This window comes from Toxorhynchites rutilus, chromosome 3 (genome assembly GCF_029784135.1).
Source record: "Toxorhynchites rutilus septentrionalis strain SRP chromosome 3, ASM2978413v1, whole genome shotgun sequence".
Taxonomy (NCBI): Eukaryota; Metazoa; Arthropoda; class Insecta; order Diptera; family Culicidae; genus Toxorhynchites; species Toxorhynchites rutilus.
Window position 1 is genome coordinate 140,606,721 of NC_073746.1, and position 17,100 is coordinate 140,623,820.

At 37.9% G+C, this 17,100-nt stretch overlaps 2 protein-coding genes across 7 annotated transcripts in view; one reads left to right on the top strand and one right to left on the bottom strand.

The window, feature by feature from the left end:
- The window catches only part of LOC129773974 (vesicular glutamate transporter 1), a 160,957-nt gene extending 156,249 nt beyond the window's left edge, over positions 1 to 4,708 (top strand). The window contains exon 8 of the mRNA XM_055777652.1: positions 35 to 4,708. Within this exon, the coding sequence (XP_055633627.1) occupies positions 35 to 433 (399 nt within the window). The 3' untranslated portion in view covers positions 434 to 4,708. The remainder of the gene's footprint in view (positions 1 to 34) is intronic.
- A 7,562-nt stretch (positions 4,709 to 12,270) lies between these two features.
- LOC129773975 (phospholipase A1 member A) overlaps positions 12,271 to 17,100 on the bottom strand; it is a 59,382-nt gene continuing 54,552 nt past the window's right edge. For all 6 annotated transcript variants that reach the window (XM_055777654.1, XM_055777658.1, XM_055777656.1 and 3 more), the window contains exons 4-5: positions 12,950 to 13,118; positions 12,271 to 12,885 (exon numbers count right to left, since the gene is read on the bottom strand). In XM_055777654.1, coding sequence (XP_055633629.1) covers positions 12,768 to 12,885; positions 12,950 to 13,118 — 287 coding nt within the window. In that variant the 3' untranslated portion in view covers positions 12,271 to 12,767. The remainder of the gene's footprint in view (positions 12,886 to 12,949; positions 13,119 to 17,100) is intronic.

A 17,100-nucleotide genomic window follows, 5' to 3' on the forward strand; every position in this document is an offset into this window, starting at 1 on the left:
ACATTATTTACACTGTTTTTCTTTATAAAACTAGAACGGATACAAGGACAAAGAATGCTGGTCGACGGTGTTCACGATAGCGGCCACCGTCCATCTGGTAGGAATCACCTTCTACGGCATTTTCGCTTCCGGAGAGCTGCAGGACTGGGCCGAGCCAACGCTAGAGGAGCAGAAAGCCTGGAATCCAATGGGCAGTGGGTACGAGAAGGAAACAACGTTCAACGATCCCAGCAGCACGGGAGCAGCGGCCGCTGGTGGCGCTGCGTTGGATCCTTCGACACAAATCAACAGCACCAAAACCGCCAGCTACGGATCGGTGTCACACGTTGCCGGCAATCCGTTCGCCTACCCGGACGTGATCAGCGAGGAAACGGTACAACCAGAGGCCAAAGACTCCTATCTACACGGTAATCCGGCAGAGCGTTCGTATTGACCTGGTCAGTTGAAGAAAACCGTAACGTTCAGTTTGAGTTAGATTATCGAATACTAGTACTACATATGTGCACATTCAAATTGTTTGTTTTTTTTTCGTTTACGAACATCATCTTCTGTGTTATATGAAACATCAAACTAGGGAATATATATATTACTATATATTTATTCAGTAACGAAAATCGTGAAAAACGGAGAAAAATTAACCCTGCTTAAGCAATTAACATTTAGATAGTACTAACAAATATTGAACCACTAAGGATATTTATATTGATTATTCTAGAAAGCAAAGTAGATCCCTTCGTACTAGTATTGATCGTATCCAGTATTCGAAAAAAAACTGTAAATAATCCTGTGACTACAAAAAAAAAGTCGCAAGCGTTGTTGAACATATAGAGTCATGCATTTATTAATTCCAAGCACTAGCAAGCTTCAAAAGAGCGATACAATATCAAAACCTACAGCTAAGTCAGTGTAAAGTTAAATATTATGCAGTATTCTAGTTTTAAAACCAATAGCAATTGTTTTCGATGGTTTCCTCAAGTCCGCACGATAGAGAAGCAAATCTTCCTCGAACAATTTTACCATTCAGCGAAACAAATTAACGCAAAACACACGAGGCACTCGTTTTGTAAAAACAAACACATTTCTTTCAACTAAAAGAGTCAATTCTGAACTTGTACACAAAACAGTAAAGTTATTCGGGACTATATTCATAACGACGAACTGCAACAGAATCTAAAACAAACAAAATTAATCAACGAGGATGATCCCAATATCTGTGGATTTTGAGCAACATAAGAAACACTTGCTTCAGTTACGGGCGAATTGTGCAAAAATATGTAGATTTAGTCAACCGATATAAAGTCTGTGGAAGACGATTTTCGAGTGTTTGCAATGTAAACATGGATTCAGCGATCCGGTTGACGCGATGTCGTTCTTTAGACATCGTTGTGAATAAAGAACAGCGAATGTCTTAGAGGAAATGGACAAACCGTTTGCCGACCTGCTCAAAATTCCGAAATGAAAATGAACCGTCACTCAAATTCCGGAAAACATATGAACTATGAGTGCAAATCAACCGTTTACAAGTTATTTAAAGAAGACGAGAAGATTGTCATGGCAAAGACTAGCGGTTCACTGAAACAGCTGATGATTTTCAGGATTTCGAATAGTTGTGCCCTTAGGTTATATTTTTCCGGAGTTGTCGTGACATGGAGTATCCAAAAATCGTTGAACTTAGATACAGCAGTATGAGCTGCAGTCGCTGTAAGAATATTTATTGGTTTTAAGAGCAAACGTGTGAATCAGGTAGCATGAGTGAGATTTTTGTTTAATTTTAATAATTTTGCATTCGAAAGAAGCAAAAACTGATTTCTGACGAAGCGTTTTTTCCTATATCCGTGCTTAAAAATCCAAGATTAAAGTGCAGCAACCACTCAAGGACCTTCGCCAAACCATTCCAAACCATTCTGTATCGTGATTCGATCAAAATTTTTCACGCTATGAATGTTGCCAGACTTGAAGGTCGGGATAATGGACGCAAGCCTTCAGGTCTCAGGAAAGACACCGTCTAGAAGTGATCGATTGAAGATAGACCAATGATGATGGACAATTCATGAAGAAAGAATGTTGAATGCTGAATGTTGATCCGGACCTGAACCTTTCAAGGCGAAAACAGAACAAAGGACTATATCGTCATGGATGGAAGTGACCTGCTGCAGATGAATATTGAAACTAGGCAAGTTATTGCTGTATTGCTGTGGACCTGAACCTGGATAAGCCTCGTAAACGGTTCGTATAAATTGATGCTGAACCATTTGTACGAAACGATTCGTTGGAATAAACTGTTCAACAACGTTTATACTAATAATGACGGTGGGAAGGGCTTAAGAGTGACTCGAGGAGAGTCATTGTCATCTCTGTTACCACTGGTTGCTATCTATCTCAGAGCTCAAAGCTTTCGCGAGTCATAATTGGGTTTTGGGTTGGGTTGGATTGGGTTGGGGAGTAAGTTCGTAGCGTAGCTTATTTTTAAAGAAAAAAACAATAATTATACCAATAAGTTAAACAATTATATATTCGTCGCAGTTCATTTATTTCGCCAATTCACGACTGGTTTGGTGACCGTTCTCCTTCAAAAGTGATTTGAGACGTTCTTCATCGAATTCAGGATGGGCGTGTCAGTCGCCATTTTTTAACTTTTCCAACCATTTTAATGTTGTAGGCCTCAAAACTAGTAGAAAACTGAATAACTGACTAAAGTACAATTGACATACTTTTGTAGAGCAGAAAGAGTTGTATAGAATGAATACTAACCTCTTGTCAAACAGCAAACAAATCATTGTAAAATAAAATAAATAAAAAAACGCTATGAACTTTGTTCACTACGGAACGGGTGATTTCCGATCGTGGCTCAGCGTCACAGGCTGAATCAAATCCTGGATGATGGTGGGAATTTCCTCAGGTGGGGGCAGTAGAACTACTGCAACGGTAACCAGTGGACTGTAGAAAACTTTACTATATATTCTCCAGTCTTAAAAAAGACCCTTTGTGGCGAGAACGGCCTGGCAAACTACACAAATGAAACACGCGTGTGGCAATTCTATTGTTTGTATTTCGATGTTCGCTTTACAGAGTTTGAATATGGAATGAATTCTTCTCTCATATTTTATTTATATATATATTGATTAAATTCTTGATTGAAATTTTCGAAGATAAAAAATGTAAATCGACTCTCCTCTCAGTAGCTTCGCTTCCACTAAGATTACTTTGGCATTCGCCGTTAACATTATTGGTATTGACTAGAAAATGAATTGACGTGCGTTGAGAGCGAGGATGACTGATGAACTATTCTAGTCCATAGTTATTTTAATCGACGTGGCTAATGAATACAAATCTGCCTGTTTATTCAACCTGATTTTAATCCATACTTCTATTCCCCCTGCCACGAATCTCGTTAGCCGCGTCCACAATCTTTTTTTTCGTCCAAATAAAGTGAAACGAAATCTTGATTTGTCCCCGCTCATCTGTGGTATATGTCAAACCACGTTTAACTCAAACATCGATACATGCATACGTAATACATTGAAGAGGGAAACGAATTCATTCGGGGGGAATCACTTTAATATGCTTAAAGTTCATTTGACGGGGAGAATAAAATGAGATGTCATGTTGACGGAGAAACTACTGGAACAAGCCTGAACTCATTTCCAATTGAATAAAAGGGCGAATTTCTTCATAGTCCGCTGACTACTCTCAGTTGACTATGGGATTGATCACGAACGTCACTTCACGGTGAAAACGAAATTAATTTTCTGGACCAAATTTTCATTTGAGTGATGTTATTGGTCACTATACCCTACACTTCCAGTTCTCTCCGTAATTGCCCAGTATTATCCAATTGGCCTGATTGGCCTGAACTGAGGACAATTGGGTGAGCTGAGAATTTTCGGAACAAACTGGAAAACAATCACCTCATACCGTTGTAGTAAGTTCTTACTGTAATGACAGCTCGCAAGATCTGGCCAAAATTTCACGGAACGATCGTTAGATCGAATGAATGGAAGAATTAATTTCTGGAGACATTCATTTTTGGACGCTACCGAGTTCATTGGCTTATCTATGATGGGAACTTCAGTTTTCGGGTTACCTGCTAGACCATGAATTTTCGTTTCTCATTCTCTAACCGTTGCCCTGTAATTTTTTTCCCTGGGATCTGACCGAAGGCGGCTGTTGAGTTTGGTCACCAGCAGATCATACAGCTTCTGGGTATGAATTCTAGTAATAGAGGAATTTCATGCCAACTCGATTGGCCGTTGGCAGCACCATCTCAGATAGCAGTGAAACGTTGTGGGTGTAAAGACATGTGTCATTTAAGCAACTTAGCATACTTGAAATATTCAGAAAATAATTAGACTACTTTTTGAAAAAAGCCAAAGTTTCTTTCTTAATTTTTTACAAAAAAATTATAACATAAAAACTATGATGCCTACAAAATTCATGTCAGAAAAGTAAATGTGGGAAATTGTTTAAATTTCTACCAAAAAATACCAAAACAATTTTGGAAAAAAATTTCGCTGAAAAAAAAAGTTATTTTAAAAATTAAAATCCATTTTTCTCAAAAAGGTATTTTTTTTAAATTCCCAAAAATATATTTTTGAATAGCCCTTCAAATTTCCAACAAGTCGTCCATACATCGGAAGATGGGCACTTTTACAGGGAAAAAGTTCTTCTAACAATAACTTTTTTATATTTTCTTTGAAAAAAAATACAACTAATCCTAATTTTGTAAAGTTAATATAGCGATAGTTTTGGAAAAACATTCAATTGAAAAAAAAATATTTTGAAAATTAAAATTCATTTTTCTTGAAAACATATGCTTTTAAAATTCTGAAAAGAAATAGATATAGATAGTCCTTAAAATTTCCAACAAGTTTTACATACATCGGACGATGGGCACATTTACATGGAAAAAATTTTTCGAACAACAACTTTTCCATGTTTTTCTTTAAAAAAATGCTATTAATGTTTAATTCGTTACATTTTTTTGTATAAATTATCGCTTTTTAAATGCTCTGCTAACTTTTCTTTATCTAGAAACATATCAAGAACATGTCAAACGTGAGAATTTACACACAAAAATGTTACGAGAAAAACATTATTTTTTTCAGGAGTCTTCATACAAAAATGACTTATATTCCAAAAAAACTATAAAAGATAGAAAGTTGATGTCTTCGACAAAAGATTATATTTTGACAAGATCTAAAACTTTGTCGAATACACTATATCGCTATCTTGACTTTAAACAAAATTAGGACAAGTTGTATTTTTTTCAAAGAAAACATGAAAAAGTTGTTGTTCGAAAAACTTTTTCCCTGTAAAACTGTCCATCTTCCGATGTATGGACGACTTATTGAAAATTGTAAGGGCTATTCATATACATATTTTTGGGAATTTGAAAAAATACGTTTTTAAGAAAAATGAACTTTAATTTTTTAAATAACTTTTTTTCAAAAAAATGTTTGGTATTTTTTTTGTGCAAATTTTAAAAAAATTCGTACGATTCATCCTTTGACAAGAATTTTGTAGGTATCATAGTTTTTATGTAATAATTTTTGTAAAAAATAAAGAGAAACATTTTGGCTTTTTCCAAAAAAGTAGTCTAATTTTTTTTCGAATCTTTTAAGTATGCAAAGTTGCTTAAATGACCCATGTCTTTACACCCACAACGTTTCACTACTATCTGAGATGGTGCTGCCAACTCCTATGACGAGTTGTCATAAAATTCGTCAATAGCACTTTTTTAATGATTGGTTTGATTGCTCAGTATTAGTTAAAATAATCCTGGAGAGGAATCCATTGCAATGGACTGGGGCGGCACCGAACTTTTTAGCCAAAAAATTTCGGGTCGCGAAACGTTTGAATTGACCTTATCACATTCATACACAGTTGCCCATTGACAGTTCCACTCCGACGTTTGTATTGAGCCTTCCGAATTGTCGTTAATGATTCCGTCGTTAAAGTTTTGTAATTCTTGACGTGTACCCTCAACTGTCAATGCTCCAATCTGTTGCTCGGAGAACACTTCTCGATCAGGATTATCCGTCGAGAAGAGCTCCTAGAGGTGATCCGGCGGGAAACTTGGTTGGAGATTATTAACCCCTTCACGTACAACATCGAGTCTCACTCGATATGAAATGATTGTGCCAAATCGTACAATATCGGGCCTTTCTCGTGGTGCGCTTGCATATCCCAAGGCGTTAAGACGCTCAGCAGAGTAGTGAAATTACTAGATGCGTGACCCATCGAAGCGTTTGCATTTGGTTTTAAAAATAAAATCGTACGGGAAGGGGTTAAGTTCATCGTACTCTAAGTACCCTGCAGGTACACGAAGTACCGATTGTGCGCTTCGTCCAGTCCTTTTCTTTCTTTTGACGCGCATGAATCTTCTCATTGGGCCTGATCACGAACATCACTTCACGGTGAAAACCAAATGAATTGTATGTAATTTGCATGCATTTCATTTCGTTTTCACCGTGAAGTGATGTTCGTGATCAGGCCCAATGAGAAGATTCTCCTTGATTACGTCGTGTCCATCTGACTTAAAGCTAGTTGAGAAGATGCTAGTACCTGATTAGGCACCTGCCTTGCCTTCAGGGGTTGATTTAGAAAACATAGCTTAAAGATTGATATGATTTGTCTCTGCTGCATCATGTTCAACGGGGTTAAAGCTACTTAAGGTGCTACTGTTAGCTGAACAGGCACCTTACTCTCCTACAGCTTGTCGACTAGAACGAAGCAAACGTTCAAAACTGAATTTTTATTTCGTTCACTTCTTCTGCAGACTGTGGGCGGAAGGCGATACTTTATCACGTTCATCGACGATCACAGCAAGTACACTATCGTCTATTCGTTACGTAAGAAATCTGAAGCGAGCCAGCAGCTGCAGGAATACATCGAACTTGTCAACACGCAGTCTGAAAATTATGGGGTCAGATCGGGGTCAAATTCAAAACGTTCGGCAAGAAATTCAAGCTGTTCCTTAAGCGAAACTAGATCATCAGCTGACGGGGCAACTGATAGCCGCGTACTACTCATAGCAGAACAGGCTTTCAGAAACGAAGAACCGGTACTTCATCGAAATGACCAAGCAAATCATTGGAAAATCTAGTTAAACGCTTCCGGTGAGAGGCAATGGCCGTCGGGGTGATCACATGCATACCATATGAACGATGGATCATTTTTTATCCCCTGTTGGGAGTGAACCACTGCGTCCATTATTTTGAACTATTGTGGTATGCCCCTTTTTTATACTACGCTTCAAGCTTATCTACTACTTATTGATGAAAGAGTAGACTGAAAGCTATAGCGAGATAGGTGCCAATCAGGAATAATCTGTTTGATGAAATTTGTAATCCTGATCGGCGATGCAGACCAAATTTCCTTGGGCTCCAGAATAGTTTATTAAGGTGTTGAGTCTGCGTCAAGTTAGAGCTCCACAGCTACAGAGCAAATTTTCCAGGGTTTCACTTTCGGCATTACAAAAGCGACAAATATCATCTTGTGCTAAACCTATGTTTTTAAGATGGCATTTACTCGGGCAGTGTCCTGTTACAAGACCAGTGAATGTGCTGAAGTCTTCCTTACTAAGGCTTAGCAGGCTTTTTTTTTGCCTGTTTAAGTTTTGCAGCCATCCAATTGGATGTCACTTCCCGGTCTTCCCATTTATTCAGCTCACTATTCAACACACAGTGAGAAAGTCCACAGAATGGTTCTGGACCAGTGAATGGTGAGTTTGAGCCGTTCCTGGCAAGTTCATTTGCTCGCTCGTTGCCCTCTATACCGCAATGGGCAGGAATCCAGTACAATTGTACCGAACTTATCTGACTTAATTGCCGTAAAAAAGAAATGCATTCCCAGACAACTTTTGAAGAGCATTCAAAAGTATTTAGAGCTTGAAGTGCCGCTTGGCTGTCTGAGAATATGCAGATGTTAGTATGTCTATATTTTCTTTTGAGGTAGACATTTGAACATTCTATTATTGCAGTTATTTCTGCTTGGAAAACTGTTGGCCAGTTTCCCATAGCCACAGAGATTTTTGTTCTGGGACCATACTGTTCTGATTCCCATTTTCGACCCATTAGTGTAGAACATGATTAAACCATTACGAACGTTGGTGACACCTTCATCCCATACTGAACGAGAATGTTCGATCACTCTCTATGGAATGTCATAATTAGTCCTAGGTTCCATCCAATCACTGTTCATCTCTGAGGCTGATCCAATGGGTAAGAGATTCAGGATGCTCAAGTGACCAGTTTTGTCCACGTCTAGTATTTTTTCATCTTTTAAGCTTTAGAGCGCTTTTTTTAGCCTCTAGCTGAATATATTGGTTCAAAGGTACCAGGTGAAGGATAGCCTCCAATGCCTTTGAAGGATTGCTTCGCATTGCTCCAGTAATTGCAACGCGTGCTAGTCATTGGAGTTTGTTTAGCTTTTTTTGTGGCTACAGTCTCCTTGAGTCTTCAGCCACCATACGAATAAGGCATAGGTTATCCTAGGCCGCACAATTGCAGTGTAGGCCCACATAACCACTTTTAGTTTAAGGCCCCATGTTCTTCCTATCATTTTAGAGCATGCCCATAGGACTGAGTTGGCCTTGCTGATTATTGAATCTATGTGCGCGTTCCAGTTTAGTTTAGCATCTAAGATAACACCTAGATATTTCACTGAAGCGCTGATTTTAATTTCCTCTCCCCCAAGATGTAGAGACTGCAGATGCAGTTTTTTTTCTTTTTGGTGAACGGAACAATTGTTTTTGAGGGATTTATGCTCAGACCTTCTGTGATACACCAAGATTGTGTAAAGTTCAAGGCCAAACGGTCGACCATACTGTGAGGAAGTCCAATCTTGAAAACATTGAGTGGTTTGGCGTACACGCATACTGTCATGTGCCAACTCCAAAGCGAGGTAAGCTGGATAGCAATAGCTGAATAACATACCTGAATAGTCAAGCTGGGATTTGTGCGTTGCAATGAGGAATCGAAGACATGCCGCCTGACAGGGATGACGATGAAGACGACGACGACGACAATGATCCAAATGAAGAAGCAAATGTAAGCCGCAGTCCGATGCTCTGGTTACCAACGGCCACGCAGTATGTGGAGGTCAATTTGTCCCGTAGGTCAACACGATCCAACCTTCAATTCCTAGGCGGAATGCATGGACAGCAGAAACATCGGTCCAAAAGGAGCGAAATCATTGAATCAAGGACAAAAAAGATAATGTAGTTCAACAAAAGTTGATAGCTCAGCCGGCGTTGTAGTGCGAACTACGACGAAGTTGTTGTTCATCGTACTACGTTCTGCATCATGATGTCCGTTGCAGCGAGGACCGAGATGAGTTTTAAGCAGTTCGACACGGAAACCACGTTCCTGAACGGAAACCTTGAGGTTCGTCGTCAGCGATATGGGAAGCAAAGTATGCCGTTAGAAGAAAGGTTTGTACGGACTTAAACAAGCGGTTTGCGACTTTCATAACGAAGACTTTCTTATCAGTCAGCGGAAGTATAGCGTAGACGTTGTCCATACTGTTGACCCACAAGCCGTAACAGTGTCAACCGTGTCAATCGATCCTCGACCTGCTTCCAAATAATCAAAAATGTCAGAAGTTGTAGGGCAGTTGTAGTTGTAGTTGTATTGATGTGCTCTCAACAACCGACACCGACATCGCAGCGGGAATTTTGATCCTGAGTCGCAAGGTGAGTTGCCCAACCCTGAGTCACTGGAACGATTGAAAGCGCATAGTTCGTTGCCTGGTGGGGACAGCTGATCTAAAACTTCGGTTGATCACGCAGATGCCGATTGGGCCGAATGTCGCAACGATCCGAGAACCAACAGCGGATATGTGGACCAGTACTACGAAGGCCCTAGTTCATGGGTGTATCGAAATAAAAACCGCGTTCCACTTTCTATAATAGAGGCGGAGGTTATAGCACTTTTCGTAGCATCCCAAGAATTCGTCTGACCGCAGAGATTGTTAGAGGAATTTGGAGAGTAAACAGGAGTGATATTAATTAATGACAACCAAAACTGTTTGCTGCTGGATTCCGAATAGTTCAGTAACCATACAAAGCACAAAGTTGTCCAATATGAGTACTGTTCCACGGAAACGATGGCAACTGATCTTATATATACAACCGTCGACTCCAGTCCTATTGCTCCACCTTATCAGTCAAGGAATATTAGAATTATCATAAGAATAAGAAGAATTGAAACTGCTGAATAAGCGCCAAAATAGCACTATAAGTTAGTGCTAATGGTCACCTAGGTACTGCGGTTCTATTCCGCTACCTACACTAATGAAACAGATACCATTTCGACCGGAACTGTTCGCAAAATACGCCTTAGTGTTATTTCGTAGGCTCTGGACAGTCAACCATGACCTTATGACCTTTCTTTTGGCAACAGAAACGTTTTATTTTCTTAGATTGCTTCACATCTGAATTCGTTCCGAAGAACACACACAAATCAAGACTTCTGAACCAACCGCTGTTACATATGTTCTTGTTTCGGTTCGATCCTAAAAATATGTTTTAATGAAGCAATTTTTACGGTGGTTTGTGAAAAAATCTTCAAGCAATTGAAATGCAAAACATTAGATTGTTTTACATCTGCTCAAAACACAATTAAATTTGAATGCACGTGAATACGTTGGTGTGAAAGGTAGAACATAAGTTAGGATAAATCTGCGACGACACAAGACAATAAATCAATTTGAGGTGTACTCACTCTCAAAGGCTGTGTTGACAATAATAAAAAAAAGCTAATATGTAAGCATATCTAGCATCTCACCAGATACGACATGCGTTGTATCACCTTCTGGAAATGCACACACGAGAAAAAAAAAATCGTTCCGTTGTTTTTTTCCGTTAATCGTTAGCGACACGAAATCGTTATTTTATGGTGTTGATCTTTGGTTCTCAATAGTTCTAACGCAAAACGATCAAACCGAAATGCGAATGTGACAAATACAATAAAAATCCCTAGCACATAAGAGAATCAATATCACTTAGTTGATAAGCTTATTAAGCTTGCTGGCAAAAACACAAATGACGAATATATGAAGCTCATCGAGACAAATGAATAGGCACGTTACTACTGATTGCGCGAAACCAAAAAAAAACAATCTGTAAATATCAATCTCGCCATAAAGTAGAGTAAACCTGTATAGTAGTAATAGTTACATAGAAGGATCGGAGTGTAAATACGGTATGATGTGTACAATTTAAATATCTTGGTTTGTCGAGTAGAATGGGTTCGAAAATATATACATATATAATTGCAATAAACGGGTAATATTATAGTTACAATACGCGCAACTGGCGTTTTTTCGTTATCGAAATAAACGATGGCCCCTAAACGAGATCAATTCAATCTTTAGTGAATGGTAGATGGTTTTAGTTAGTACAAATTCACCCATTGTTTCGATAAGTTCCGTATAGATAAACTATCGATTGAAGCATGTAAAGAACATATATGGTTATATAGATACAAAGAGATTATAAATTTAATAAGGATGTCAACTTAACTCCGAGAAGTCGTATCCTCCCTTTCTAGTAAATCATCCTTCCCACAACAACATTGACGAGCAAACCGTTTACTAACAGGAATTCGTGGAGTCCGGCCACAAAATACCGTTGATGCTTTAATTTCATTATTATTAGGTGTTGTTACTACTTGAAATATTTAACTATATTTAAAATCGTTCAGGTGTTATATACAAAGAGACGAATGAACTCTCTGAGTTTAAAGTCTCTTTAATTCAATACCGTTACCGTTATATACAATCTGCGGATAACCAATTAAGAAACGAACAACTGACAAGAATATACAGAAAAACATTACAAAACATAGTATAATTGTTTGAGATCTACACAAAAAAAAACGAATGAATACAAAAAATTTAAACAGAATGATATTTAACCTATTATAGCCTCCCATGTATAAACAAAGAAAAAAAAAAACATAAACTATATCACTGATCATATGTATAGCCATGTGCAAATAAAAACACTCTATTTCTTCATCGTGTTCGCATACAATAGCTAAGGTCCATGTACTGAATAGCTGATAAAACCACTCAAAAATAGTATAACGTGGCAAGGGGAATTAATAACTGAACTGACCGTCGAATACCAGTGTGAGATGACAGCAACAATATTTAATATGATACATCAATAAAGATATGTATAATAAACCGTTACATAAATTGCGTTTAATTTGTTGTTGTGGGCTGTTTTAGGACCAATGAAATGAAATCATTTCTTCACTTAGACACAAATATTCACTTTATTTACACACTTACACTAAATTGTTGCGCCCCAACAAAATGTCTCCCCCTTATGGAAGCGATAACTGCAGGTGGGCTCAACTAGACATAACCTACACTCCTCCAAACTGGTAACACTAGTTTTACTGTCGTTTTATTTTCCTGAAACCTAAATCTATCTGGCGAGATTGCTAGTTTAGTATTGCGTTGTACACCACTTTTCAAATAGTTGCCGCGTGCCTCTGTCATTCGCGTAATGTCTCTGTGCGCTCTACATTAAGTGCACGATTTAATGTCTCAATTAAACCTATCCTTAACGAATAATACTCTACACGCTATGTTAACTAGAATGGTACTTGTTTGCATTAGAATAAACATCCCCTAGATTCCCTTAATTCCTCAAGTAACTGTACAAATTGCACGTCTGCTTTGGGAAAATATGCTCGTATGCACTATGTTTCTATCACAACCTTTTCGCTTTTGATGATTGGTTAAGCGGCGGATTACTTCCGTCGCACCCCTCCGTATTCGGAATTCTTCGCCGTCCGACGATTTTTGCCAGGAAAACCTCTGGCGTACGGAGGTTTCGCATTGGTTGTGACGTAATAGATTCCTCGTGCCCTGAAAGGTAAGTAAGGAAATCATCAGAAAATGTTTGCTATATAGCGTGATCTGCATTGCTTACCGTTGAGACACGTGTTCTCCCATCAGAACGTAGTCGGTGTCCTTCGGTTCACACCAGCCCAGAAGGTACGATATCAGCGTTGAGCATGGACCCGCCCAGAATCCCTTCTCGCTGTTGATTGACTCGATGAAGTACGGGGTGACCTTGGTATGGTCGCAGGCCAGGGTCTCTGAAAACATGCAAAATTTGGTATAATTACAACTCTAAATTCATTCCCAATTGATATAAAACACCACCTGGAGCATTTATCTTGAATATTCGAGATTTCTACAAGTATGGTATAAAAAATCCTTCAAAAATTGAACACTAACAAGAAAAATTTATCAATATCAACAAGTAGTCGAAGTGTCTTCGGTTCGGAAAAGGTATAGGCACAAATTTCCCACGAAGCACCATTTGAAAACTCCTGCATTAAACAATAGACGGATTTCACGCCAACTCAACTGGTCATTGGCAGCACCATTTCAGATTGCAGTGAAACGTTTTGGGTGTAAAGATATTAGTCATACTTGAAATATTCCAAAAATAATTAGACTACTTTTTAAAAAGGGCCAAAGTCTTTTTTTATTTTTTTTCAAAAATTTATATCTTAAAAACTATAAGACTTACAATATTTTACTCAAAGAAGAAATTATAGGAAATCGTTCAAATTTTCATAAAAAAATATTTAAATATTTATTTATTATTTTTAATTTACACTAAAAATTTTTTTTTCCAAAAACTAAAATTCAATTTTCTCAAAAACGTAGTTTTTTAAAACTCTCAAAAAAAATTGTGTGAATAGCCCGTACAATTATCAACAAGTCGTCCATACATCCGAAGATGGGCAGTTTTACAGGAAAAAAGTTTTTCTCACAACAACTTTTCCATGTTTTTGTTTGAAAAAATCCTAATTTTGTTTGAACTCACGATATCGATGTAGTGTGTTCGACAAAGATTTAGATAATATTAAAATATGGGCTTTTGTCGAAGACTTTAACTTTCTATCATTAATAATTTCTTGAATATATGGCATTTTTCCCTGAGGACTCCTGAAAAATTATAATTTTTTTCAAATTTTTTGATAGCACCGCATATTTTTTATAATTGGGGGTGACTGTAACACCGTGCATGCACACTTCATCCAAGTAGCTGCTGACGACGATAGTATTTCATGTGCTAGTATTGTGCACTATACAACCTAGTGAAGATAGCTAGATACTGGTTCCTCACAGCTCTGTCGAAATGAATAAGTTTAATACGCTCTATTGTCGTGCTGGTATTTCGAATTCAAAGTGTAATAGAAACAAGCTACGTTTCTTAACGCCGGAATTGATTGAAAAATATATTCTATGGGATATAATCACCATCAGGATGAAAATAGTCGGATTTGTGAATCATGTCGTGCCGTTGTGGTTCACAATAATTATCCACCGAGAGAATCACAGCAGTTGGCAATGAACAAAAGAATATTCTCATTCGTCGACCCTGCGCAGCCTTCAACAAGTGAAAAACTAGTGGTTCAAGATATAGAAGGTAAAAACAATATCTAGTTGATCAGTGTAATGCAAGCACATTTCATTTTTGTTTATGAATTGGTGATGATCGCATAGGTAGTAAATTCAAAAATTCAAACGTCAATGATAAGATATATGTACGGTTATTATTTGTAAATTATTTGTATTCATTCTTTTTTGTCTTATTTTTCTTTCAATAAATTTGAATTATTTACAGTACCGTCAACTGCACCATTGGCATCAGTTTCTCGCGTGGGTGACCTGCAGGTGACGTATAAAGTGGAAGCATTTAACAGCATCGTTCAAATGTTGAAAATTTCACAAATTTCAATGAGAAATATGAGGAGCTTAGACTACCGTATAAAAAAATCGGAAGAAATTGCGCAAGCAGTACGGCAACATCTGTTCGCACTGGATCCAGTGGACAAAAACAAATCAGATGATTTTGACGAGATGGTTATGCAATCGAAAGAAAAGTTTAAATCATCTGCCAACGACAGAAGCGAGCAGATAAAAATATTATCAGTACTAGCTAACCCGGCAAACTTCGTCCCGCCCATTTACTTGATTAATTCTCGAGTAATGCAGAAATTTGTGTTTTATTTGTATGGCAGCCACCCCTAAGAGAGGGGGGAGGGGTATCTAACCACCATAGAAACATTCATTGCACCCTAAAGTTTCCATATGCCTAATTTGGTTTAATTTGCTTGATTAATTCTCGGGTAATGCAAAAATTTGTGTTTCATTTGTACGGCGGCCCCCTCTAAGAGAGGGGGAAGGAGTATCTTAACACCATAGAAACATTTATTGCATCCTAAAACCTCCACATGCCAAATTTGGTTTCATTTGCTTGATTAATTTCAGAGTAATGCAAAAAATTGTGTTTCATTTGTATGGCAGCCCCCTCTAAGAGAGGGAGAAGGAGTATATTATCACCGTAGAAACATTTATTGCATCCTAAAACCTCCACATGCCAAATTTGGTTTCATTTGCTTGATTAATTCTCGAGTAATGCAGAAATTTGTGTTTCATTTGTATGGCAGCCCCCCCTTTGAGTGGGGGAAGGACTGTCTAACCATCATAGAAACATTTATTGCACCCTAAAACTTTCGCATGCCAACTTTGGTTTCGTTTGATTGATTAATTTCAGAGTAATGCAAAAAATTGTGTTTCATTTGTATGGTAGCCCCCTCTAAGAGAGGGGGAAGGAGTATCTTATCACCGTAAAAACATTTATTGCATCCTAAAACCTCCACATGCCAAATTTGGTTTCATTTGCTTGATTAATTCTAGAGTAATGCAGAAATTTGTGTTTCATTTGTATGGCAGCCCCCCCTTTGAGTGGGGGAAGGACTGTCTAACCATCATAGAAACATTTATTGTACCCTAAAACTTTCACATGCCAACTTTGGTTTCGTTTGATTGATTAATTTCAGAGTAATGCAAAAAATTGTGTTTCATTTGTATGGCAACCCCCTCTAAGAGAGGGGGAAGGAGTATCTTATCACCGTAGAAACATTTATTGCATCCTAAAACGTCCACATGCCAAATTTGGTTTCATTTGCTTGATTAATTCTCGAGTAATGCAGAAATTTGTGTTTCATTTGTATGGCAGCCCCCCCTTTGAGTGGGGGAAGGACTGTCTAACCATCATAGAAACATTTAATGCACCCTAAAACTTTCACATGCCAACTTTGGTTTCGTTTGCTTGGTTAATTTCCGAGTAATGCAGAAATTTGTGTTTCATTTGTATGGCAGCCCCCCCTTAGAGAGGGGGGAGGGGTCTCAAAATATCACGAAACCCTTCCCCGGTCCCAAAAACCCCTACATACCAATTTTCATGTCGATCGGTTCAGTAGTTTCCGAGTCTATAAGAATCAGACAGACAGACAGACATCACTCCATTTTTATATATATAGATTACCCAAATCGTGACCTATAACCAAGATCGTAGGAAAGTTTGATGCACCGGAATACATGGTTAAACAAATGAAAAAATTAGTTTATGAACAGGGAATCCTTTGTACCACCAAGACCAGAAGTGGCCATGGAATCAGCGAACCCGAAAAAGCCTTTGTAACAAATTTCTACGACAGTGATGATATAAGCAGACCTATGCCAGGAATGAATGACTACGTTTCTGAACTCAAAAAATGGCCAAAAAGAAAGAGTTCAAAAGTGTCTTTTGATGATGTCTTTTAAAGAGGCATTTATGATTTTCGAAAAACAGAATCAAAATTTGAACATCGGTTTCACCTCGTTTACCATGCCAAGACCGAAACATTGTAGGCTACTCGATAGTACAGGAATTCATAATGTGTGTGTATGCACAATCCATGAAAATGTGAAATTAATGGCTAAAAGTTTAAGAATCGTATCCCAAGAAGAAATCACTAGTAAATTGCTTTGTAATACATCTGTAAGAACGATAGAATGTTTTCGTGCTTGTAAAGAGTGTGCATTAAAGGAAGAAGTTAAAGAGGAACTTGAAATGCTATTAGAGGAAAACGAGATAGAACACATTGTTTTTCAACAATGGTTGACAACTGATCGTTGTTATTTAGAAAACATTATGAAGCCGGTAGATGAGTTTGTTTCATATTTTGTTGATAAAATTGATATGTTGATCACTCATGATTTTATTTGTAAAGAGCA